This window comes from Oryx dammah, unplaced genomic scaffold (assembly GCF_014754425.2).
Source record: "Oryx dammah isolate SB20612 unplaced genomic scaffold, SCBI_Odam_1.1 HiC_scaffold_2, whole genome shotgun sequence".
Taxonomy (NCBI): Eukaryota; Metazoa; Chordata; class Mammalia; order Artiodactyla; family Bovidae; genus Oryx; species Oryx dammah.
Window position 1 is genome coordinate 48,430,349 of NW_024070186.1, and position 26,880 is coordinate 48,457,228.

At 39.7% G+C, this 26,880-nt stretch overlaps 1 protein-coding gene across 4 annotated transcripts; it reads left to right on the top strand.

Annotated features, from left to right (window-relative positions):
• Nucleotides 1–934: 934 nt before the first annotated feature.
• On the top strand, nucleotides 935–26,591 carry MFSD1 (major facilitator superfamily domain containing 1). 4 transcript variants are annotated; one of them, XM_040247700.1, is made up of 16 exons: nucleotides 935–1,191; nucleotides 3,206–3,258; nucleotides 4,156–4,268; nucleotides 5,860–5,902; nucleotides 6,206–6,273; nucleotides 8,483–8,591; nucleotides 13,906–14,008; nucleotides 16,134–16,232; nucleotides 16,759–16,870; nucleotides 18,215–18,271; nucleotides 18,601–18,757; nucleotides 19,961–20,058; nucleotides 20,655–20,767; nucleotides 22,392–22,439; nucleotides 23,409–23,466; nucleotides 25,889–26,591. In XM_040247700.1, the coding sequence occupies exons 1-16, from the start codon at nucleotides 1,020–1,022 to the stop codon at nucleotides 25,890–25,892; spliced, it is 1,407 nt and encodes a 468-aa protein (XP_040103634.1). In that variant the 5' UTR covers nucleotides 935–1,019; the 3' UTR covers nucleotides 25,893–26,591. The 4 variants fall into 4 exon arrangements, with proteins under 4 accessions (XP_040103634.1, XP_040103651.1, XP_040103642.1 ...); XM_040247708.1 differs by lacking the exon at nucleotides 25,889–26,591 and having other exon boundaries at nucleotides 942–1,191; nucleotides 23,409–23,470; XM_040247717.1 differs by lacking the exons at nucleotides 4,156–4,268; nucleotides 25,889–26,591 and having other exon boundaries at nucleotides 940–1,191; nucleotides 23,409–23,470.
• Nucleotides 26,592–26,880: the final 289 nt, after the last annotated feature.

Consider the following 26,880-nt stretch of genomic DNA (forward strand, 5'->3'; position numbering starts at 1 on the left):
AGACTTCTGTCATGAAGCTTGGCAACCACCACAGGTCTGCAGTCCCTGCTACTCTGCTAGAAATTTCTACCTTTCATGGCTCCTCATGAAACAAGCTTCGTTGTTCCTACTCTGGAGTTCCCGCTCTCATTCCCAGGTCAACTCACTCACTCAGTTGTTTCATGCTTGCATCTTTATTATCCGTAACGCTCCCCTCACCTCTATAACCCACCCCTTCATAAAGAACCAAGACTGATTCATTCTTATTAATTCTAGTTTAGGTATGAACTTTAAGGATCTTCAGTACTCCTCACCCCCTCGCCGTCACCTTCCCCTACAGCTGGTTAAACGGTACACTTACTCTCCGTTTCCCAAACGCCGTTCCCTGACATTCCGCTAGAATTCAGTGCTCATTTCAGCCGCAGTTCTCACTACACTCATTCACCATACTGTTCTCTAAGGTATTAGTTTCTGCCGCTCTCTCGATCTGAACTGTGAACTCTTTGAGGTCCGAGAGCTTGTCGCATTCCACTTAGTTTCTCCAGTACCTGAAACGCAACTTGACACATCATAAGGTGCTCAATCAACTGTGTGTTATTAAGAGCAGCTAAAGAAGCTGCGGAGAGCAATGCGGAGAGGAGCGCTGCGCGCGTTCTCGCGTCCTTCGCGCAGGTGGAATCGCGCAGGAGGAGCCTGGCGTCTGGCCGGACGGGAGGCCCGCACTTTCTCCGGAGGAGCGGCACGGAGTCGGCAGCGGGAGCAAAGCAGGAAAAGACATGACCGCGCGGTCCGTGGAAGAAGGGTAGAGGCCCCCGCCTGGAAAGTTCCGAGTGAAAAACTCACGCTGCCGTTACCCTTCGTGCCCCGCCGGCCCTGCCCACCGAGTGACCACGCCCACTCACATGAGCGTAGCCCTGCGTGATCTGCCGCGGCGTCACGTGAGCGGCTGCGGTCATGTGAGCACAGTTTGCTCTGGGCTCCGGCAGCGGCTTCCTCCTGGAGTTGCACTCGCTGTCATCTCTCGGTCTCCCGCGGGCTCGATGGAGGACGAGGAAGAGGAAGCGAGGGCGCTGCTGCCAGGCGGCTCGGACGAGGCCAGCAGAGAAACCCGGCCTCCCCCCGCTGCCTCCGGGGCGCTGCAGGCCCTGTGCGACCCCAGTCGCCTAGCGCACCGGCTTGTGGTTCTATTGCTCATGTGCTTCCTTGGCTTTGGTGAGCCGGCCGGCCTGGTGGGGTGGGACTGGTAATCAAGGAATTCCAGACTGTCTCGGAGTTGCGTTGAACTCCTAGGTCCTCCCGCCCTGTTTTCCCCACCTTCGCGACCCCATTCTGTAGCTGGCTATTCAGTGTCCCGAAGGTGGAGGGTCAGGGGACTGAGCCGAGCGACTTTTGTCCCACTCATTTGCTCGCGCAAGAAGTTCCAAAAGCTAGCAATTTGCCTTCTGGGGCTATAGATACGAGAGAATCCTTAGATGTCAAGGTTCCTCTCGTGACATTTTGTTTAGAGGGAATTCAGAAAGATGTAATCCCCTCCCCCAAAGAAGCCTCCAAAAATACTTTAAAGTATTTAAAGAATACTTTAAATTTTTTGATTGAAGAATTCGTTGGCAGTCGTTTATGTTTCTCTTCCTCTTTGGTAAAAGATATGAGTATGTCTTGTTGATTGCTTCAGGGGGTAGATGTATTCTCGTACTCCTCCCTTCTGCCAATCTGAAGCAATCCTACTGGACTGGACTTGTGCTGTTTGGTTTCAGTTACGAAATTTGGTGACTGTGAAAGCAGTTTCTGGAGATAATTTTTTAAATATCTGCTTATTATGTCCCAGCAACTAATTTTTCCAGTAACATTCTGTGTCAGTATCAGCTTGGTGTGAAAGTACTAATGTGTTTTTCGTCGCCTTGCTGGATTTGGTGTAATCAACAGGTTTATGGTGGATACCTTTATGCTACTGCTGGAATATATAAGTAGGCACGGAGGCTGCTTTGGGCTTTAGTTTCTTTGCATCTCTTTTTATTTCCGCTGCTTCTCACTTTGTGGAAAGATGGTGCCCATTCATTAACTTTGAAGCCTGACATTGATATTCCTTTGATAAGATATGATTCCTTTGACATTGATATGCCATTAAAACAGGATTCATAAAGTTCTGAGTTTAGGAACAAAAAATCAAGAACAACACAAAACACTTAAAATTGCCCCTACTTTAACAATTTAGTGATTTTTATGTTTACCTTCAATGGGTTTCAGAAGCCAGAGTCATAACTTTTCTAATGACAATTTTATTTCTTTTGAACTGGTGGTTTCTCATGTATACTTCTAGACAGAGTTAGTGGAGAAACAGAGGCAGCATTATCTCATGGCTTATCAAAACTCTGTTGATTTTATTACTGTAAGAAGTCTGACCTCTCTCTACTTCTTTCTTTCTGACCCTCCAGAAGATGTTGCTATGTTTTAACCTTTTAGAACTCTATTTTATTTTTCTTCATTCCTGGCTGTGTATTTGCTGAGTTATTTGATCTTGGTTATACTGTTTGTGGAATTAAAATTCTTATTTTTAAAACAGATCTAGTCAGAGTAAACTCCATTCCTGTGCGCTCAAGTGGTGGCTTTAGGTAACATTACTAGGAAACTACTGAGGAAGTTTTGACATTTGTGTGTGTGTGTGTGTGTGTGTGTGTGTGTGTGTGTGTGTTGGTAGCTTTAAGGAAAATATAGCTGTTTCATGAAGATGCTAATAAAACAATAGACATAGGAAACAGGATGAAAGTAAGGTGGAAAATGGCTTCCCTGGTGGCTCATCTGGTAAAGAATCTGCCTGCAGTGTGGGAGACCTGGGTTTGATCCCTGGGTTGGGAAGATCCCCTGTGGAAGGGAATGGCAACCCACTCCAGCATTCTGGCCTGGAGAACTCCAAGAGGGGTGGCAAAGAGTCAGACACAGCTAAGCGACTTTCACTTTCAAGGTGGAAAAACAGTTGTTGATTAACTTCTTAATCCAGGTTCCCAGTATTTGCTGTGTATGGAGGCTAATTATTTGTAAATAACTTGGTATGTTTTCTCTGGGTTATTTGGCTGCAACTTAGTGGACAAGGAAGCAGTCCAAAAAAAGTTTCCAGTTTCTTTGAGTCCCTAGTATAAACATTTAAAATCACCATTGGAGAAGTAACTGCAACTTGAAACTTTTATATGGAAAGTATTACTAAAAAGAAATTTGCTTTTCCTTTTTCTAGGCAGCTACTTTTGCTATGATAATCCTGCTGCCCTTCAGATTCAAGTTAAACGGGTAAGTTGACTTTTCACCTTTGTTTCTTTTGTTGTCTCTGGAGCAGATATACTGCTGAAGCATCAACTCTCAGATTGCATGGTCCGAAACATTGTCTAATGAATCCATTTGAACATCTCTTGTCACCAAATCTGTGTAGGCAAGGAGTATTCTTGACTTGGAATGAGTGGCCACAAAGAATTCACTTATGGCACTTATGAGTTGATATTGTTTCATGCCTTCGATAAATAACTACTATTTCCACAGTGCAGCCCAAAAAGTATTGCAAATTTTTGTTGGCATTTCTCTCTCCCACAGTGTAATCATCAGAATGACAGATGATTTGGTAGGAGAGCATTTTGCTTTCTTAAATATGTTATTGTTATTTCATTTTTAAAATGTGGATACTGATTCCAGAGGATTGTCCGTGTCAGTATTTTTGATATTTACAGTTTCCTATGTATTTAGATTTTTTTTTCCTTTGTAAGTTTCTTTTTTTTACCTTTGGATAGGGAGAAACAACACAGATTGGCCCTTCACATTCTAGAATGAGTGAGAAAGACCAAGAATTAGTGAGGTAGGGGGAAAGGATATGCTAAAGATTGTTCTTTTTCATGTGGGTGAAGCCCCACAGCAGGTAGTACAGAGGGAATAGAAATGTAGAAGATACAAGCAGATGTAGGCAGAAGTGATCCCCATAGTGCAAGAGCTGATGGATGCTGAACCCCACGAAGCCTCTGAAATGACTGCAGACTCAAGAAGTTCCCAGGGGTGACCGTTTTTCTGGAGGTAGAGGCCAAAGCTGTTAGTAACAGTGAATGATTAAGAAATGCCTCCACTACCAGAAAGAATGTTTTGATTGTTAGTTGCTACACTTAACTGCTTTGAAAAAAATCGTTTTGTTTTCTTTCCATATAGGATATGCAGGTGAATACCACGAAATTCATGCTGCTGTATGCCTGGTATTCTTGGCCCAATGTAGTTTTGTGTTTCTTTGGTGGCTTTTTGATAGACCGAGTATTTGGAATACGGTAAGCTTGGGGAAAATCTCACTTAGGGGTAAATATGATTATTAAGAAAACACAAAACTAGATTAAGTATTTGTAAAAGAACTGAATAAACTTGTATATTGAGTGTGTTAATCTGCATTTGTTTGTGTGTGTGTGTAATTTTGGTTTTTGAAACTTGGTTGGTATTTCAGTTAAATGCTGCTCATGGCGTATGTAACTCAGTTATCTAAAGGTAAATTATGCCCTCACTTGGAATCAGCAAGCCAGGCTCTGATTTCTGTTGCTGCCACTTGCTCAGCTTCTTAGTTCTTCTGAGCTGTTCCTAGATTCCTGAGCCTGTTTCCTCATTGGTAAAATATGGATAGTATTTCCTGCCTTGCAAGGTGGTTATAAGGATTGAGGGAGATGGATACACAGTATTTGGCATGTATTTACTGTTTACCTCTCCCAGCCCCAGTGAGATTTTCTCTTCTGCCTTTCTTTAGGCATTAAACTTTTTGTGACCACAGTTAGATGCTGAGGAAGGCATCACATGATTAGCTTTGTCAGTTTCATCCTGATGATTGTGTGCTGTTTGTGGAGACTTTAGGAGGGATGTAGTCTGGAATATTTTCAGAAGGCAGAGGGCAAAATGACGATGGGCTTTCCAGCTGTGTGTGGTGAAAAAGAAGTGTTTAAGCTTGGGGACTAACTTTTAAACACTTTGATGAGTGTATAAAGGAGGACTTTAATTTGCTTGGTCTAAAGGGGTAGAATTTGCTTGAACTTGAAGGAAACAGATGCCATTTATGTGTGATGAAGATTTTGCTTAATCAGGATAACAGGAGAGGCCATGAGTTACTTTGGGAGAACTTTCAGTAGACTGTGGTATGACCATTTCACAAGGATTTTTGGAGGGACTTGGATTTCAGAAAGATGGTTTATTCATATAATCTTCAATGACTCTCCTAATACTGGTATTTTATTACTCTGGGGAAACATTAATGAGCTATTCAGAGTATGGAATGTTAGAGTAAGCAGATTTATAGATCTATATCATTTCTCATGGTCCCTGTTTTTCCTTTTAAAAATAGCTTTTAGTTATACAGAATTCATGGAGAAGGCAATGGCAACCCACTCTAGTACCCTTGCCTGGAAAATCCCATGGATGACGGAGCCTGGTGGGCTGCCGTCTATCAGGTTGCACAGAGTTGGACATGACTGAAGCAACTTGGCAGCAGCAGCAGCATACAGAATTAAAACCACTTAAAATTATTTAGTATAGAATTCCTTGGAATCAACCCTAAACTCAGTAAAAAATTTGTGAAGAATGTCCATTTTTAAATGGGAACCCTGGGAACTTCTTGAAGATTATTTATTTAACAAGTTTTGTTTAAGAGATGATAATGGCTTAAACATGGCCTTACCAAAGCCTCTGGAATCCCTTTGGGATTAGAGACCTCTATGGATTAGCATTCAGCCTTGGAAAGCTGCTGATTTCAGAGGCCAACCAGAACCTCATTTTTCTTCCTTTGGAGGGAATGCAGAGGAGTCTCAAGAAATCCAAAGTGAATTATTACTGAAGGATTTGGTGATAAACTCTTAATTCACTCTCTCTCTCTTTTTCTAACAGATGGGGCACCATCATTTTTAGTTGCTTTGTTTGCATTGGGCAGGTAAGACAAATTGTTCACTGATTCACTGTGAACGCTGTCTCTTGAATTCTTGTCTACTTCACCAGCATGGATATGTTTGGTGAAAGCCTAACTTAAGTACGCAGAGTTCACAAATGCCCATGTGACATAATGCACAGTCCATTTTAAGCCTTGAGACAAATGAACATTGATACTTAAATTTCACAGATTTACTAAGAAGAAACACTAAAATCATTGTAGAAGTTGTGTTTCATCATATGTTACTTACTTTGGATTCCTAGAATTTTCTTTTTCATTGATCCTACGTTATATTCCATGTTATAGGTTGTTTTTGCCCTGGGTGGAATATTTAACGCTTTTTGGCTGATGGAATTGGGAAGGTTTGTGTTTGGGTAAGTTATGCATAATTTCATTTGTCTTAACAAATGACTGTTTTGGGGGCTTCCCATGTGGCTCAGTGGTAAAAAATCCACCTGCAGTGTAGGAGAATTGCAGGAGATACGGGTTTGGTCCCTGGGTGGGGATGATCCTCTGGAGGTGGAAATGGCAACCCACTACAGTATTCTTGCCTGGAAAAGTGCATGGGCAGAGGAGCCTAGTGGGCTATAGTCCATGGAGCAAAGCATTGGACACGACTGAGTGACTGAACACATGCACACATTACTGTTCATGTATCAATTTATTAAAGATTTGCCAGAATATATTATTGTATTTTCTGGAGAATTACTTCAAATCCTTGAAATCGACCTCTCTTTCTCTCTCTCTCTCTCTCTCTCTCTGTGTGCTTATACACACACACACACACACACACACACACACAGCTGCTCAATTGTCATCTTAATTTTCCTTTACAGTAAGCAACAGTTTTGAGTGGTAATAGTTAACTCTGTATAGGGTTTGAATATTAAATAGTTTCCCAGAGATGATGTTTTTCTTAGGTGTTTTGCTTTTCTGTTGTATTGAAGACTGTGATTTAAACCTCATGTAGAGAAATACAGACCGTCAATTTCTAGCTTGGTGATTAACTGACATTTTGCTGTTTCTTATTGGGTAATGTGTAGGTCCTTTTGAATCATGTTGAAAAGACTTTAATGAGCAGATTACTAAAAGACCAATAGCTGTCAATGAATTTCAGTGTCTGTTCTGTAAGCTCATTCTCAATTCAGCCTTGGGTTTCCTGCCCGGAGGGATGCAGACAACCTAACTTATGCTTTTTACAGGTACCAGGGACATGTAGCCATAGGTGACATATCCCCAAAAGTGCTCTAAGTGAGGGAGAAGGGAAAAATGGTTTATTAAAATGTGGAAGGGACTCAGAGATAGATGTGTGATCAGAAATGGCCATCCATATAGGATTTGGATTCATAGAATAGGGGAAATATCTTTAGATGAGGACAGTGGTGAGGAAGACTCAGTGTTTGGATGCAGAGAAGAGGAATCTCTTACCTGAAGGTCAATATTTAGAACCTGCAGAAGGAAAATTAAAATCTGGAAAGTAGGAGAATGTCAAATATGGAAGATACTGGCCTAAAAAGTGTGAATCTGTGTGTGTTCACAAAGTATTGACCACTCTTCCCAGATGAACATTTTACAGCGTAGATGATGATGTGGTAGCTTGAACTCCTTTTACTGCCAGGCAGGGTTGTCATTGCAGTATATTAAATTACCTCTACTTAGCAGTATAAAACTTAAACGCAGGTTTGTGTGCCTGATGCATAGTGAGGTACAGTGAAATGTAGGTGTTTAGAGCAGAGAAAGGTATATTGCAGAGCTACGCAAGGAGACGAGGTGGCTCATGCCCTAAAAAGCTTCATGCTCCTGGAAGGGTTTTAGCAAAGCATTTTAAAAGACGAAATGAGGATGTCTCAGGGTACCTGATCAGCTCATGCACAATTCTGTTATCGGCTGATGATGGGTGGTGATGATGGGAGGAGTAGGGTGGTGTCACAGGAGTTAGCTGTATCAGCCCTTAGGCTCCCGGAGGCCTGGGCTGTGTGCTCATGGTCATCAAGTAGGTCTTCCTTTTGGTGGGGCCAGTTTTCACATCTGCAACACAACTCAGGAAATTCGTACCAAACACGTGTACTTCAGAGAGGAGCTGCAGCAGAGGATACGGGCAAAGGCCTGTCCCAGGAAGGCCTCATAGATTCTGGTCGGTTACAAAACCACCCTTACATCGTGGACGTCGTGGGTCAGGAATTTGGACTGGGTACAGTGTGGACAGTGTGTCTGCACCTGACATCTGGAGCCTGGACTGGGGTGACTTGAGGACTGGCGCTGCTGACTAGAGCGCCTACACGTGGCCTCTCTGTGTGGCTTGGCTTTCTCATAGTGTGGTGGACTCAGGGTGGTTGGCCTTCTTACACAGTGGCTCAGGGTTCTGAGTGTGAACGTTTGCGTGGAAAGGCAGATACCCCCTTTTCTATCCCAGCCCCACCTCCACCACCTTCTACTCATTGGAGCAATCACAGGTCCATCTAGATTCAGAGGAGGGGCGTAGACACTACCTCTTGACAGGAGGAGTGTCAGAATTTTACACCTGCTGCATTGCTAACTGTGGTATTTCTTTTAAAAGCTGTGACTTTTCTTTCCTTGTTTTAGGATTGGTGGGGAGTCCTTAGCAGTTGCCCAGAATACATACGCTGTGAGCTGGTTTAAAGGCAAAGAGTTAAACTTGGTGTTTGGACTCCAGCTTAGCATGGCAAGAATTGTAAGTACGACAGATAACAAAGCCAGATAGGAAGCAAAAGATTGACTCTTGTAACCGTGTCTTAAAGATTACAGGATGAAATATAATTGTGTATAAGTTGTGCTGATTTTTTATATATTTTTCTAGACCATAATGTAGCATTTACCTTTAGTGAAGGCATTTCTAATCTTATTTCACCTAAGAGGAAGCAGTTTCAAATGCTAATTGAGCATTCATTAGTTCAGAGATTCTGAGCATTGGGACAGACGGATCACAGAGGTTTTATTCTCTAACTTCTTTACCCATTTTCGGCATTACTGCAGTGAAAGTCTTTATGTGTGGTCATCCCGGCTCTGCTTGCACATTTCTAGTGATAAGAAGCTCTCACTCATCTACTACTGTTAACTTTTTGTTTTTTAAACAAATTCTCAAAGTCGTGTCACTTTATAAAAAGCATCCAAACACATTATTATTATTTGTTTATTTGGCTGCCCTGGGTCTTAGTTGTGGCATATGGGTTCTTTACTTGCATCACGTGAACTCTAAGTTGCAGCATGTGTATCTTAGTTCCCCAGCCGGGGATTGAACCTCGGTCCCCTGCATTGGGAGCATGGCATCTTAGCCACTGGACTACCAGGGAAGTTCCAACTACAATTAACTTAGTGAAGCTCAGTCTCCCATAGAGATGAGATCTGCCTGCACAAGTAGCTTTTACTGGTTGTTGGACTTTTGCCTTCCAGTGAATGTTTATTTTCTGTCAGGCACTAGCATTTTTCTTACAAAGACAGATCTGAAGGTCTTGGTCAGACATACTCATTTCCTATGCTTGTCTAAACCGTGTGGCCTGGGTTTCAGTTCCCTGACTGTGGTGCTCCTGCCTCTCTGGACTTCACTGTGGTTGGTCATGCTCCTTCCAGCATTTGGAACCTGGAAATGATCACGGTGTTTCATGATAGGTGGTTTGGTAGAGGGTACCCAGGGGAGCAACATTCAGTTCAGTTCAGACGTTCAGTCATGTCCCACTCTCTGTGACCCCATGAATCGCAGCACACCAGGCCTCCCTGTCCATCACCAACTCCTGAAGTTCACTCAAACTCACGTCCATTGAGTCGGTGATGCCATCTAGCCATCTCATCCTCTGTTGTCCCCTTTTCCTCCTGCCCCCAATCCCTCCCAGCATCAGAGTCTTTTCCAATGAGTCAACTCTTTGCATGAGGTGGCCAAAGTACTGGAGTTTCAGCTTTAGCATCATTCCTTCCAAAGAACACCCAGGACCGATCTCCTTTAGAATGGACTGGTTGGATCTCCTTGCAGTCCAAGGGACTCTCAAGAGTCTTCTCCAACACCACAGTTCAAAAGCATCAATTCTTCAGCGCTCAGCTTTCTTCACAGTCCAACTCTCACATCCATACATGACCACAGGAAAAACCATAGCCTTGACTAGATGGACCTTAGTCGGCAAAGTAATGTCTCTGCTTTTGAACATGCAATCTAGGTTGGTCATAACTTTCCTTCCAAGGAGTAAGCGTCTTTTAATTTCATGGCTGCAGTCACCATCTGCAGTGATTTTGGAACCCCCAAAATTAAGTCTGACACTGTTTCCATTGTTTCCCCATCTATTTCCCATGAAGTGATGGGACCGGATGCCATGATCCTCATTTTCTAAATGTTGAGCTTTAAGCCAACTTTTTCACTCTCCACTTTCACTTTCATCAAGAGGCTTTTTAGTTCCTCTTCACTTTCTGCCGTAAGGGTGGTGTCATCTGCATATCTGAGGTTATTGATATTTATCCTGGCAATGTTGATTCCAACTTGTGCTTCTTCCAGCCCAGCGTTTCTCATGATGTATTCTGCATATAAGTTAAATAAGCAGGGTGACAATATACAGCCTTGACGTACTCCTTTTCCTATTTGGAACCAGTCTGTTCCATGTCCAGTTCTGATTGTTGCTTCCTGACCTGCATATAGGTTTCTCAAGAGGCAGGTCAGGTGTTCTGGTATTCCCATCTCTTTCAGAATTTTCCACAGTTTGTTGTGATCCACACAGTCAGAGGCTTTGGCAAGTTGTTATAAACTCAACCTGGAAGGTGCTTTGGCCATCCCAAACCCTGTTAGGTTTTTTTTTCTCATGAACTCCTATGAATAGAGGTTTTTAAAAAGATTCTTGCCATTAAAAGTCAAGATTTTAAAGACTGTAAATGGCGTGAAAATCTTTGGAACATAGTCTTAGAGAAGAAATCCAGTACAAAAAAATGCAGTACAAATGAAATATTTTTAATGTAATGCTTCATCTTATGAGATATATTACACATATGTGTGTCATATATATATAAAACATTTCTAATTTTTGTACACATAGGCTTTTTCTAGTTTTACAATATTATAAATAGAGCTGTTGTGCAGCAACACTCCAAAACTTGTCTGTATCTCTGATTGTTTCCTGAGGCTAGATTGCTTGGAATGGAATTATTACTGAGTCAGAGGGTTTGTTTGGGTTTCTTGGCACTATTGAGACATATTTCCACCTTATCTTTTCAGAGATGTTTCTATCTCTGTCTTTGGGATATGAGAGGATCCTTCTTACTGTAGCTTTGATAGTGCATGCTATTATTTTTAAAAAGTCATTTTGTCAATTGGATAGGAAACACTCAAGTATTATTTTAATTTTTTACCTTTGATAACTAGTGTGGTTTTCCACGTTTTCTAAATTTTATCCACAGAGACGTTCTGGGTGCTTCATAATGTATCTTGTGCAAATCAAGACATGTCTATAGCAGTTGGTGGATCTCATCATCTAGTAACTCCTAAAAGAAGGAAATAGGAGCAGTTGAGCAAGACTCATTCTCAGTGATGTCATTGTGATTACTAGTGATCTTCAGGTTCTTTTCTTTGTGGTCACAAACTAGTTAATAATCCATTCACCTTCGTCCTGAGGAGCCCTAAGTTTCTCAAAAGGTGTTTCAGGGGCTTCTGTGATGCAGGGCTTATTGGATGGTAAGGGACCTGAGCTGGAGGTGGAATGAAACAGAGCTCAGGCAGCCACCTCTGCAATAGCGAGGGTGCCTCGGCTCTGGTCTGGATGGTGTATTTAGGGTCCTTGTGAGACGCGTGAGACCAGAGGAGTCCATCACAGAGCTGCTGGGATAGATGGAGGTTCAGTCTTTTTTTGTGTTCCTCATGTCCCTGCACCTGCTCTGAAGGATCGTGGAGGTTCTAGCTTTACCTCGTCATGATTTTTTTGTTGGCTGAGTTGGGAGTTTGTCTAATTTTAGACACTTAGGCTGTTACCATTACCCTTCAGGCAGTGGACTTCTCACTTCTATTATTTTCATGCCTTACCTGGGGGTTGGAAGTCCAGCGGCCTTTTGGTTCTTCTTTGTTACTTTTAAAATTTCCTTATTTTGAGAAATATTTATTGAGTACTTGCTAAGCCAGGTCACGTTAGGCATTTTGGATTTAAAGGGTTATTAAGACAACATGTCTTTGAGAGGCTTGTGTTTTTGATGATATTGAGGAAAGTTTCCGGTAGGTCTTCATTTATACCTTCATGCTCATCTGAGCAGTGCCACTGGCTACCGTTTTGTGAGCAGTAGCCATTTGTGCGATTTGCTGTGAGAATCTGGTTGAGGACCCATTCGTTTCTCAATCTCCAGTGTCTGACCTTAGCAGTAGTGTTTAGAACACTTCCTTGATTTCTTCTCTTGGCTTCAAGGACCCTACAGTCTCATTGTTTTCTTCTTGATCCTGTACGGCTTTTGCTGCGTCCATCTCAGTCTTCTCAACCTGTAATGTGGGCTGGGTCATTGGACACCTTCTCATTTCTTTTGACACTTAACTTCCTTGGTAATCGTATCTGGTTTTGAAGTTTTAAATAGCATATCTTTGCTCCTGAAGTTGTTTTGTCCAGGCCTTTCCTTTGAATTCCATCCCTTATGTGTAGCTTTCTCGCTGACATTTCCATGTTGATGTCTTGTAGGCGTATCAGACTCAACACAGCCAAAGCCCAGTTCTTGCTATTCCACCTACCATCACCCAAACCAGCTCATGCTAAAGGTTTCTCATCTTCATTTGTGAGCAGCTCTTATCTTCCAGTTTCTCAGGCAAAAACTTTAATGTCACTGTGAACCGCTCCTTACCACTTGCTCAACTCTCCACATATTTTCCAGCAGCAAATCTTGTCAGCTTTACCATCAGAATGTTTCTGTAATCTGATTGCTTCTCATTGTGTCCTCTGCCAGTCTCCCCAGCCTGAGACCATCATCTCTCTTCTTCATTACGGCAGCACCCCCCAGGCAGTGTCCTGGCTTCTGTGTCATCCTCACTTGTAGGGTGTTTTGAGTATAGCAGCCAGACTGAGTCTGTTAAAATGTAAGGGATTGTACTAATTCTCTACTTAGAATCCCAGTGGCTTCCCATCTCATACACTAAAAGCCAGAAGTTCTTTTGTTACCAGTAGCCTGCCTTCCCCCCAGTTCCTCCCTGAGGACCTCATCTCTTCCTGTCTCTCCTTTGCAGACACTGCTCTAGACTCTGTGCTCTTTGCCTTGAGCACGCCAGGTGGCCTCCCTCTCGGGGCCAGGTCACTGGCTATTCTCCGATCTGGAATGCTGTGCTTTTCCCTGGGGCGGTCTGACAGCTTCCTTTAAGTTCTTAATCCACAGTCACATTCTCAGCAAGGTGTCCACCCCTTTCTGTTCTCCTTCCATGCTTTATTTGTTCCTTATTTTTTAAGGAAATATGTATTGCTATTTGATATGGGCTTCTCAGGTAGCTCAGTGGTAAAGAATCAGTCTGCAATGCAAGAGACTTGTAGGAGACTCGGGTTCAATCCCTGGGTTGAGAAGATCCCCTGGAAAAGGAAATGGCAACCCACTCCAGTAACCTTGCCTGGGAAATCCCATGGACAGAGGAGCCTGGCAGGGTACAGTCCATAGGGCCACAGAGAGTCAGACGCGACTGAGCACGCCGTGCCAAGGACAATCAGGATGAATTTTCCCCCCAGATGTCACTATCAGGAAAAGCTGTGCTTTTTCTGAGCCAGAGTTTATTATTGTCTTGGGTACCCTGTAAATTTTGTAACTTGTGTTTTATTTTTGTTTGGGCTACTAGGAAGTTCTAGATGTACCGTGCTGTTTTGAATACTAGCATTTTCTATAAATTGCTATTTTTGTGTAGTAATCTTAGCTGTTACTTTTCCTTGTAGTGTTTTTTTAAAATTATCTGTTGTTTAATGATCCCTATTATACCTATTTCTCTAAGCTACTCACATCTTTTCTTTTTTTCAAGCAGGACAGATACAAATGAAAATTATGATTTTTTTTTCTTTCTCTTCCAGGGAAGCACAGTAAACATGAACCTTATGGGATGGCTGTATTCTAAGGTTGAAGCTTCATTGGGTTCTGCTGGTCACACAACCCTTGGGGTCACACTTATGATCGGTTAGTGAAAGCTGAAGTCCCACGTTTTGTTTCTTTTGAAAGCTTGTTACACAAAGTGGCGTGACAGAGAGGGGAACCCGGGTTAGACCCCTTGGTTATAGTTGTGCCTGCACAATTCACTAGTTCTTGGACCTAATTAGACACAGTGAACATAGGAACATCATTCATCCCATTTGTGTTTTTATTTCCACTTTCTTAAAATGAGGTTCTTGTCCCATGTGTGCTTCAGGGTTGTGATGAGCAAATGAGAGTATATGTGAGAATTCTGAAAGCAGTCAGGGAGTTTATACCTCCCTGTAAGGTGTTCATTAATAGTCTGTAGCAAAAGGGAGAATTGTTCCCTGTGATCAAATTCAGTTTGCTTATGGAACTTAGATTTTGTAGATGTCAGAGGTGATAGGATGTGATTAGAAACCTACCAGGTTGGGAGCCCAGGTCTGGATTCTGGTCCTGACTTATCTTTGACAAGGAAGTTAACCTCCATGTCTTAGTTTTCTGTGAAAGCGTGGCTGTTTGACTAAGCCATATAGATCACTTCTGGCTCCAAGTTCTGTTGGCTAAGGCTGGGTTGTGCTGGTTGCCAGCTGGGTCAGTAAGAAGCGGCTGAAGCTCTCTGGACTCACCAGCTGTGCTTCTCTGTGTGGTAAATTTGTCTAACCGAGCCCCATGGGATGTGGAGAACTGCTTGCAGAGCCCTAGGGAGACTTGTGGGTGGCGAGCTGCAGACTCTGTACCATCTTTTATTCCTTATAATTCCTTAGTACAGGCTGGTAAAGGGAGGACTCTGCTGTGCTTAGTTGCTCAGTCATGTCCGACTCTTTGCAACCGCATGGACTGTAGCCCCCGCCAGGCTCCTCTGTCCATGGAGATTCTCCAGGCAAGAATACTGGAATGGGTTGCTATATCCTCCTCCAGGGGATCTTCCTGACCCAGGGATCAAACCCAGGTCTCCCTCATTGCAGGCAGATTCTTTACGATCTGAGACACCAGGGAAGCCCAAGAATACTGGAGTGATTAGCCTATCCCTTCTCCAGGGGATCTTCTCAACCCAGGAATTGAACTGGGGGGTAGTGAGAGGTAATGCTAGACAGGCAGCTTGTTTCTAGAGGCCTCTCCTCCCTTCCCTTCCCTCTCAAATCCTTTGTCTCTCAAAAGCTTTTTCTTACTCGCAAATGCTCTTCAGTATTCCTTCTAGTTCCCTCCACAATGGAGAATTTGAGAATAAATTTTAAAGAATTTTAGAGCCAGGAAGGATCTGTGCCATCAAGTCAAAGCTTCTTATTTTAAAGATGGGAAAATTGAAGCTCAGAGAGGTTAAATTCCTTGCCCAAGATCAATCAGCTTGTTAGTGCTAGAAGCAGAACCCATGTCTCCTGACTCTGCAGTCTTTCATATTATGTTGTATTGCATCAGCCAACTAAAGATTCATTAGCTTTACTAAACTTCTGTTTATTAAAATCTTGAGAAGCGTAAACTTTCTTCACTCTCTATCCTGATTCACTTTAATGATATGAGTCAGCATCGGTGAGTAATGCTGACTGCACAGAGGAGAGAGTGAGTGGGCTGTGCTGTGGGAGGACTGATGCCCTTGGGGCCACCACGAGGTGGGGGCAAGGGTTAGACTTGGAAAGGGGTCAGAAGTAACTTGAGCTGGTGCCCTTGGGGCCACCACGGGGTGGGGGTGGGGGTTAGACTTGGGAAGGGGTCAAAAGGAACATGAGCTGATCATAGGATCAGACTTTGCTTTTGGAATTCTGTCCTCTTCCCCTGCTTCCATCAATAATGGGTGCTTAGACTGAATTAAGAAATTCGGACTAATAGCTGGTCATCAGCTTTCTTTAATCTGTATTCTGATTATGAGACTAGACTAGTTCGAGCCTTTTCCTTCTGATCTCCAACCTTCTACTGGGAAATAATTAATGTATAGTAATAGCAACTGTTATGTGTTGAGTGCTTCCCATATTCACTTCTTTTCCTTCTGTCCTGATTTAGTAATGATAATTTTTTCATATATGCGTCCAGATGCCATCCCTTTCCGTGGCTAAGTTTTCTGCTGTTAATATAATGTGCTGCCTTTGAGGAACCTTCAGTTTGGTTCTCTAAACTCTCTCTCTTTTTTTAATAGGGGGTATAACATGCATTCTTTCACTTGTCTGTGCCTTGGCCCTTGCTTACTTGGATCAGAGAGCGGAACGAATCCTTCATAAAGAACAGGGAAAAACAGGTTAGTCTTCATGCAAGAAAACTTAAGCTTTTGGGAATTATGGATTTTTTGAGATAATTTACAGTGAGGTAAGTTCTTAATAGTAATGTTGTAAACCCAGCAAAGCTTATTAATACATGCTTATTAAGTCTTTTTCTTCCATTTAAAATTTTTGAAAATTTTATATTGATGTATATTCAGTTTAAATCTTTTATTTCCAAATCTATTTCCACTTGTCTAAAGTTTTAGATACATTTTTTTTTCCCTGTAAGTGGTTTTGGCAGAATTACCTTCTTGATTGTACTTCGTATATTTGCAAAGTGATAAGTGTTCCTGGAGGAGAGGAAGAAGGTAGAAACTAATCTTAGATTTTATATTTTTCTATTGTCTTTTAAAATTATCCCCAAGCTGTGTTCTAGTAATTTACTGAGAAAAGTTTTTTTTTTTTTTTAACTGAACTGCAAAAGTTAATCAGGTGATAAAAGAAAAAGAATCTTGACTTAGAAATGCGAATTGCACTGACAGCATCTTTCTTTTCTCCTCTCAGGTGAGGTGATCAAGTTAACTGACGTGAAGGACTTCTCCTTACCCCTGTGGCTTATATTTATCATCTGTGTCTGCTATTATGTCGCCATCTTCCCTTTCATTGGACTTGGAAAGTAAGTAATTTCTAGCCTTCCATTTTTGTTGCCTAAATTATAATGAGAATTTAATCATATAAGTGTAAATTTTTAAGCTGTAAATTTTGCTTCTCTGGTTGTCAGTATGTTCATAGAAATCGTTGTACATCCTGGGATGCACCTGTTTTTCTTAGCTTGAGGTTTGTTTGCTCAGTCACTCAGTTGTGTCCGACTCTTTTTCGACTCTGTGGACTGTAGTCCGCCAAGCTCCTCTGTCTGTGGGATTATCCAGGCAAGAATACTGCAGTGGGTTGCCATGCCCTCCTCCAGGGGATCGTCCTAACCTAGGGATAAAACCCACTTCTCTTGCATCTCCGGCATTGGCAGGCAGATTCTTTTCTACTGAGCCACCCAGGAAGCTGAAGCTTAAGGTTTAGTATTGGTTTAATACTTGTATCAGGTTTTTGAGGAAATACCTAAGTACAGTTTTTGATTCATGATACTGATTTATTTTAATGCTTGATTTTGGATTTGTATTCTTTGTTTCCTCTTTATTCTTTTGCTAGAAGTCTCTTACTGAGAATGGAGACAGTGCATTAGCTCATAGTGACAAGGCACATCTCCATTTGTTAGAACTGCAGTTCTACCGGATTCAAATTCAGGGTTTAAATCAGATTCTTTGCTTTATCTCCTACCTCCTCTATGTTTTTGTAGCCACCTACTTAAACAGAGTGGGCTTCCTTTGTGGCTCACCTGGTAAAGAATCTGCCTGCAATGCGGGAGACCTGGGTTCAGTCCCTGGGTTGGGAAGATCCCCTGGAGAAGGGAAAGGCTGCCCATTCCAGTATTCTGGCCTGGAGAATTCCATGAACTGTATAGTCCATGGGGTTGCAGAGAGTCAGACACGACTGAGCGATTTTCACTGTCACTTAAACAGAGCAGTATGTGAGTGTGTGTTTGTGGGAAACATCTTTGTAATCATAATCCTTAAATTCAGTCTTTCATTTTACAGTTTGAGAGAGGAACCTTACACATTATTTAGCAAAGGACACATCCAGTGTTACTTTTAAGGAAAAGAAGCCATCTTGGTTTCATATAGTAATACCTTTGGGTTTCTGAAAATTTGTGTGTATTATTTTCTGTATAAGTAAAAGAGGAAAAATTAGGCATCAGTGTATTTTATTTAGTTGGTGAAGTACATACATAAATACTAAAGCTTTAGCCAGTTGCTCGAAGATGAATATCAAATAAGATGGGAAAACAGTTTAGAAAGAAGGGGAAATTGACTATTTTATTCAGTATTATTTTGCTTTTATTTTTACAAAAACAGAATAATTCTCTCTAAAGGGTTTATTTTTTTTTCCCCCTCTCTCTCTATTTTAGAGTTTTCTTTACAGAGAAATTTGGATTTTCTTCCCAGGCAGCCAGTGCTATTAACAGGTATTCCATTAATTCTGGAAATGCTTACTGTGTGCTTACTGTGGGTCTTTAATTATAACCCTGTGTTAGAGCCAGAAAAGACTTATGTGAAATAACGTCTATAGTGTGAAACCAAGTCTGTCTTGGGTCTTGATCCTGAAAATGGCCATCTTTACATTAATGGAAAACCAGCGAAGTCTTGGATCACTTTTATATCTTTATATTTCTGTTTACTGATGACCATTTTAGAAGAATGTTAAATGAGCTAGGAATTTTAGAATTAAGGACTTTTGGATTTTTTTTTTTGCTGTGATATCTTTTATTAAATATCTTTTGTATTTTCTGGGCAGTATCGTGTATGTAATTTCAGCTCCCATGTCCCCAATATTTGGGCTTCTGGTGGATAAAACAGGAAAGAACCTCATCTGGGTTTTGTGTGCAGTGGTGACCACACTTGCTTCCCACATCATGCTGGCCTTCACACTGTGGAACCCCTGGATTGCTATGGTAATATGGCTGCTGACCCTCAGGGGCTCAGGGAGGACTGGACAGCATGTAGCAGAAGCCGTGCTCGGCTCTTCTGATCGCAGTGCTCATGATAGTGGGGAAAACAATGAGCTGATTTCAGTTTCCACAGGATAACTATTTTTAAAGTATATAAATAATAGTCATTAATACATAAAGTCTTTTTGATTTCATTTGGCTGTATAATACTCTCAATATTAATGGAGAATTTGAAATAGAAAAATCGTATAAAAGCCAAAATGCCTGTTAGTTCCATTTATTTTTCATTAAGAGAAGTCATTCCATCATTTAGCCCAGTATCTATGATTTTACATTTTTTGGTCTCTGACTCTAAGTAGGACAAAGAGTAATGATGAATTCATCAAGTTTTTGTTATTATTCATCAAAAAGGTCATTTTTTAAGACCACAGGCTGAAGTGCTATATTTCTTAACTGTTAATAAAAGAATATTGTGAATATATATATTTGTTCCCTTGGTGAGAAATCTGTGGGATGGATTCCTAGAAATAGAAATGCTAGAGCAGAGGTTTTGCACATTGAACATCTTGGTGGATGCTGTGAAACCTCTCCTGTAATAACTTTCTACCCATTTAGAACTTTACCAATAATATATGAATGTGTTTGTTTTTTTTAATTAATAGTGTCCTTGCTATGCTGGACACTGGCATTGTTTTAATTGTTGCCAATTTGATAGGGATAAATGATGAGTGATCTTATTTTAACTTAAATCATAAAGTCTCTTCTTTAATTGGAGAAAAAGTTAGCAGTAGGTGCTGTTGAACGAGCAGTGGTTGTTACTGGTTCTTTGCTTGGCTCTCTAGATGGGTGGTGATGACCCAGAGGTAAGATGATAGACTACTGGCATAATGTTACCATGATTGCTTAATTTGTAATTCCTAATGAATACTGGAAAATTAGCTTTCCTGAGACATTGGTAATGACTTTTTGTAAATTAGCTTTATTTTCTTACTTGGTGTATTTTGTCACTGGAGGAATTACTGTTAGAGAGTGGTCAGGACCTTTCTGTATTGAATGTGAATTTTTAGCCTAATTATTTTATAATGCAATTTGTGTGGATATGCATGTGTTAGTTATTATGTCACTGTTGCTAATCTGCATCAAAGGAAAAATCACCTTTTGGTAAATAGAAGAGTTGTTTATTCTTTTCTGTGTTGCTTTCCGTAGTGTCTCCTGGGACTCTCCTACTCATTACTTGCCTGTGCCTTGTGGCCAATGGTGGCGTTTGTAGTTCCTGAACATCAACTGGGAACTGCATATGGCTTGTAAGTGTTTGCACATGGATCATATAATGTCTCTCCCTGCTGTATCGATTTAAAATCCACACCTCTTGAATCTAGTCATCTTCAGGCTTTTGGGACAGCTCTGAACCTCGAAATAACCAGAAAAGTTTGTTAATCTATTTGTGTTATTAGTGTGGCAAAAAATGCACCAAGCCCCTAATAGGAGAATTAGCGATAAGCCATCCCGTAAAAGGGCATTGCTTGCTGACCATTCTGCTGCCTGTTTATCTGTAGACTTCTCAGTGAGACGCTGCATTCCTGTCGTCTCTGGTGGAAAAGGCCAAAGAGGGGAACCACATCTGTGGTTGGCATTCGCTTAGCCTTTTGTCTCCTAAAGCAGGAGAGTGTCACGTTCATCCTGCCCTTGCTGAGGCAGATTCCCTTACCTGTGAGCCTAAAGTTAAGTAGTGGAAACAGTCATGGGGAGAAAAAAAAAAATCTAATCAGATCATTCCTGGTTGAAAACATCTCTTAGCATTAATATGTGGTTTATAGATAGGGTTATTTATAGAGACTTGCTTTTTGTGTATGATGACTTTAGAATTGATATATATATTTTTTGATTTCTTAAATTGTAGCATGCAGTCCATTCAGAATCTTGGGTTGGCAGTCATTTCCATCATTGCTGGAATGATCTTGGATACTCGGGGATACTTGTTTTTAGAAGTTTTCTTCATTGCCTGTGTTTCCTGTAAGTGCGCCACCTGGCAACATTTAGTCTCTTCTAATATGTGGCAGAATGTCCTTGTTTGTTGGAGAAGGAGATGGCAGCCTGCTCCAGTATTCTTGCCTGGAGAATCCCATGGACAGAAGAACCTGAAGGGGCCCTGGCGGGCTACAGTCCATGCAGTTGCAGAAGCAGACGTGACTGAAGTGACTTAGCATGCACACGTTGTCACTTATACTTCTAGGTTTTTGTTATTTTTTTTTCCTTGCTTTTAAAACCCAAATCCCTAAAGTGTTGCACTCAGATTTGCCTAATTCTTAGCCTGTGCCTCTGTTTCCCAGCTAGTGATTTTTTTTTGGTATTATTAATTTTTTTTGATCTCTCAGTTTTTAAAATTATTTTTAATTGGAGATAATTGTTTACAATGTTTTGTTGGTTTCTGCCGTATAGCTGTGTGAATCACCCATAAGTATACATATGTCCCCTCCCTCTTGAACCTCCTTCCCCCAAAACCCACAGAGCACGAGACTGAGTTCCCTGTGTTATACAGCAACTTCCTACTCCAACTAGTGACTTTTTAGTTCTGTGAAGATTCATTGGCACTTTTCAGAAGATTCCTATCCATAAAGGTAGTAACAGAATCTACTTTCTATTCTGTTCTAAATATTTGTTTTTTTACTGGTAAATGTTATGTTATATATTTTTAATTACAGTGTAAAGAAGAATGTAGTACAGATATATGTTACAGCGTGAATGAACATTAAAAACATGCTCAGTGAAAAAGTTACACAGAAAAAGTCACCCAGATCCTATACTCATCTTGTCTGTTTCATAAAGACTTAAAATGTTTTTTTTTAAAAAAAAAAAAAACACTTTCCCCTTTAGAGTAGAACTATTTGAAGGGTCCTGAGTATGTCCCTAGTGTGAAGGTGTGGACATTAGTGTGGCTTAGGGCTGAGCACTCATGGTTTATTCATTAGTCTGTTTTGAATTACTTTTATTGTTAGTCTTGTTATTTAATTTTACCAATAAATCATTTATTTAATGATTCATTGGTTAAAAATAGGAAGCATTAGGAAACTGCTGAAAACTGCAAACATAAATCAGTATTTTTCCACTAATGTGTTCACCTTACACATAAATTGTGTTCATCTGAAGAAAATGTCACATAACATACCAAGATGTCTTTTATACTTCAGTAAGTTGTATTTAAAATGGTATACTCCAGTGATAATTTTATCTGACTTCATTTACAGGAATAAAGACTACTTAAAGTGTGGTATTTGCAGATGATTGCTATGACTAGCCTGAATGCATTTTATTATCTCAAAATTAGCAGAAATTAGCACATCACATTTTAAAAATATATTATTTCTTCTTAAATAGTGGGCTGTATATGAATTAATGGATTTCCCTGTTTTGGTGGCTCAGATGGTAAAGAATCCACCCATCTTCCAGATCCCTGAGTTGGGAAGATCTCATGGAGAAGGAAATGGCAACCCACTCCAGCATTCTTGCCTGGGAAATCCCATGAGCAGATGAGCCAGGCGGGCTACAGACAGTCCATGGGGTTGCAATTATGATCACATAGGAACCACTGGGGAAAAAGTACATGGTTTTCAGGACACTATGTTTTTTTCACTTCCAGTGTCACTTTTATCTGTCGTCTTACTCTACATGGTGAATCGTGCCCAAGGTAAGAGAAGTTGAGGTATTTTCTTAATTTATTTTTTAATCGAAGGATAATTGCTTTACAAAATTTTATTGTTTTCTGCCAAATATCAACCACAGTGGACAATTGTTTGGGGCCCTTTGATTGTCTCCATGCCCCTGTAGGGCCAGTGCTTTAGTTTATGTAATAACATTCTGTTTGTAGTATTGAAACACATTTTCCTTCATAGCATATAATTATATATTCTGGACCTTACATTTATTTATTAAAATTGTTCTGTTCTTGCTGGTCAGTTCAGTTTAAGTTTTGTGTTAGATGTTATTTTTATATTATCATAAGGAAGTATGACTTTAAAAAAAAGTAACCTGAAATCCTTCCTATATACTTACTTTAAAGTATAATTGTGAGGACTGTTTTAGGCTGTGTCTTATATTTTTAAAAAATGAGAAGTAAACACATTTATGGCTGAAGTTCGCATTTTAAGGTTGAAAGTGTTTGATAATACTTTCATGTGAATGAGAAGTTACAGATTTTTTTCATTTGCTTATATTTGTTTTTGTATTTTTTGTCCTTAATAAAATTTTTATATTACCTTTATTATTTTTTCTAAACTGGCTTGCCCCCTAAGGGTTGTCATGTATTTAAAAAGATGAGTATATATGATGTTTAAATAATTTTAGGTCATGTCTTTTAATGTCTCTTAATTTTCACTACTTATTAATAGTACAGTGTCCCAAAACCTTGAGCAATACATAAGTCCAAATTTCTTAAAAAATGCTAACATTAAGGAGTGATTATTTGTATCATATAAGGGTTCTTAAAAAACACTTTTTCCCCCTTGGGAAGTTTTCAGGAGATAAACTATTTGTCACCTTCCATAGGTTTTTTTGTTACTTTAAGATGTATGTGTGCACGTGCACATTGGCATGTGAATGTTTGAATTTTACTTCTGATAGTTATATTGAAAAAATTCCACACTTGTATGTATTTTAGGTGGGAACCTAAATTATTCTGCAAAAAAAAGGGAAGAAATGAAACTTTCTCATGAAGAGTAAGTATTGAAAGAGAAAAGTCTTTATTTTGAAAATCTTGAAGCATTAGTAGTTTATTTTAAGATTGGGTTTAGACTTAAGAAATTAGTCTCTTGAGTTTTGAGAGCTAATAATTATCTTTAGGACTACTGTAACATAATTCTTGTTTATACTAGAAAATTTTTAAAGGGTGGATATCAAAGGTTAAAATGAAGGGAATAAAAAGCAAATTGGGCTTTAACTTTCCTTCTGAGAGGAGAGAGAGAGAGCCCTGCAGTATTTGTAATTTATTGGGGGAAAGGGCTTTGTCCTCACTTCTGTGCTAGGCTTATCCTTTCATTCTTTCTCGTATTTTCTTTTTCTTAACTAATTGTTGTTGTTCAGTTGTTCAGTCCTGTCTGACTCTTTGTGATGGTTGAGATAATCTTTTATTATCTAGTTGAGATAAGCTAGTTGACATTAACTAGTTAAGATAATCTTTTATTTCCTCCTGGTACTAACATGCTATTCTGTATTCTCTTACTTGGAACAGATTAAATAGTGTGGAACTTAAGTTAAATCAATTTTTTCCATGAGTGTATGCTGAACCATAGTAGTAATTCTATTTTTTTAAAACTTTTTATTTTATACTGGCATATAGCCAGTTAACAATGTTATGATAGTTTCAGGTGAACAGTGAAGGGACCCAGCCATAAATATACAAGCATCCCTTCTCTTTTAAACCCCCCTCTCATCCAGGCTGCCACATAACACTGAGCAGAGTTTGATGTGCTATGCAGTAGTTCCTTGTTGGTTATCCATCTTAAACACAGCCGTGTGTACCCGTTCATCCCAAACTCCCTAACTGTCCCTACCCACCCCAGCAGCTATGTTTGTTTTCTATGTCTGTGAGTTTCTCTGTGTCCTGTAAGTTCATTTGCATAATTTCTTTTTAGATTCCACATATCAGGGATGTCATACAGTGCTTCTCTTTCTCTGTCTGACCTACTTCGCTCAGCATGACACACTCTAGTTCCATCCTTGTTGCTGAAAATGGCATTATTTCATTCCTTTTGATGACTGAGTATTATTCCATTGTATATATGTACCACATCTGCTTTATCCATTCCTCTGTCAATGGACATTTAGGTTGCTTCCATGTCTTGGCTACTGTAAGCAATGCTGCAGTGATCATTGGGGTGCATGTATCCTTTTGGATCATGTTTTTCTCTGGATATATGCCCAGGAGTGGGCAGGGTCATATGGTAGCTCTGTTTTTAGTTTTTTTAAAAGGTATCTGCATATTGATCTCCACAGTGGCTATACCAATTTACATTCCCACCAACAGTATAGGAGGGTTCCCTTCTCTCCACACCCTCCCCAGTATTTATTGTTTGTGGATTTTTTGATGATAGCCATTCTGGTGGGTGTGAGATGATGTCTCATTGTAGTTTTGATTTGCATTTCTCTCATAATTATCGATATTGATAATTATCAATGTTGAATATCTTTTCATGTAGCTAATGGCCATCTGTATGTCTTCTTTGGAGAACTGTCTATTTAGGTCTCCTGCCTATTTTTTGATTGGGTTGTTTTGATGCTGTTAAGCATCATAAGCTGTTTGTAAACTTTGGAGACTAATCCCTTACCAGTCACATCATTTGCAAATACTTTCTCCTGATGATTCTTTTTCTTGTTATTTCTAGTTTTTTAGATATTGAATTTTTTATGATTTAAAAAATTTACTGGTAAATATATACCATGTAAGTTTTATGAATTTTGAGTAGGCTGAAATAGGATAGAACAAGGCTGTGTTTTCTGGAGATTGATTCTTGGTTGTCTCCAATTCCTTTTTTTTCTGGCCACACCTTGACGCTTATGGGATCTTAGTTCCCCAACCAGGGATTGAACCTAGGTCCTCAACAGTGAAATTGTGGAGTCTTAACCAGTGGACTGCCAGGGAACTCCCTCAGATTCCCTTTTAACATAGTAATTCTACTTCTGTAAATAGTTGTTGTTGTTAAAATCATATTTTAGAAGGATTTTTAAAGTCAGAGATACTCAACATTGCCATATGTTAAGTACACAAAAGATGAAAATGCAAATATATCCTAACTTTATTCAAGAAAAAGTATGCAGGCATATGTATTTCTTAAATCCATTACTTGTATATAATGGAAAAAAGGCTGAAAGAAAAATCCCCAAATATTACCAATTCTATTTGAATGGTAGGGTTAGAAGAGTTTATTTTTTTTCTTGGCTTTTGTGTATTTTCTGAATTTTCTACATTGATCCTGTGTTACTTTTATGGTCAAAAGGAGTGAAAAGATTAGCAAAATGTGTAACTTAATACCTGACACTGCATGTTTTTTATAGTGGTTATGGTTTTCATTTTGTAATGATAGGGTTTTGTGGGTTTTTCTCCTTCCCTTTTTTGATAATGTATTATATTGTGTTTTACAGATGAGAAGTTTAAATGACTGTGTCATGAGAATGGGCTGCACACATCATTGGTTTGAAAACCTCCATTTTTTTTTTTTAATTTAGAGTTTAGTCATTAGGAAAAATAATAGTTTGGAGAGATTTTATATTTATATTTTTAATATACCTATTCAAAAGCATAACTGTGAGGACTGTGTCTTCTGTATTGCTGAAAAATTCTGCTTTGGAATAGATTTATCAGTGGTGAAGTTTACAAAATTGCATCTGGTACATGCAGGTGATTTTGAGTAAGGACAGTAAATAATGGAAATCTTTGGATATTGTATTGACATAATTTTCACAAAATCTATCTTAAGGATTTGGCCCTTTTTTTTTTAACCTTAAAAATGCTTTTGAAGTGATTGAAAGGATGTTTTATATAGAATAAATAATGGCATTTTAATAGGCATTCCCTTTTGTAATAGGGGATATTTGAAAGATACTTTTATGAAGTTTCATTTCCACATATAACAGATTCTGTTCTCTCTTTAGTTATGAGAGATTGCTGACCCTTTTGAGCTTCTATATTTCTCTTTTACTGAGAACCCTAATCCCTTAGGGACATGATTTTGTGGTACAAACTTTCTGTATGATTTTTCCTATAGTCCAGTTAATTACTAAAAGTTATGTAACTATAAATTATGATAATTGTATATCTACACAAATAAAAGTGCTGCAAAAGAAATACTTGATGTCTTTAACTTTTGACTTAAAAAAACATTAAAACACTGATTTTAACTCTTATTTATGGGGAAAATTATTTCTATAAAAAGAAAGTCTGAGTTGGAATACGGAAAATTTGCCTAGTTACTGTCATTGAAAGATTATGAGAGTAGTTTTTTCCTCCAGAGTAGGACCTTAAGTAACATTTATGTCTTTTGCATTAAATAAAATATGGATATGAAAATTTTCTGACAAACTGAAATACTCTTTAGCTTACCTGGTGGTCAGATAGTTAAGAATCTGCCTGCAGT

What these genes read in the sequence shown, in the direction of transcription:
- MFSD1 (XM_040247700.1), top strand. Translation starts at nt 1,020, where the DNA reads ATGGAGGACGAGGAAGAGGAAGCGAGGGCGCTGCTGCCAGGCGGCTCG. An exon ending in CCTTTCATTGGACTTGGAAA is followed by an intron (nt 16,871 to 18,214) that starts GTAAGTAATTTC and finishes TCTCTATTTTAG; the next exon opens with AGTTTTCTTTACAGAGAAAT. An exon ending in CTGGGAACTGCATATGGCTT is followed by an intron (nt 20,059 to 20,654) that starts GTAAGTGTTTGC and finishes CTTAAATTGTAG; the next exon opens with CATGCAGTCCATTCAGAATC.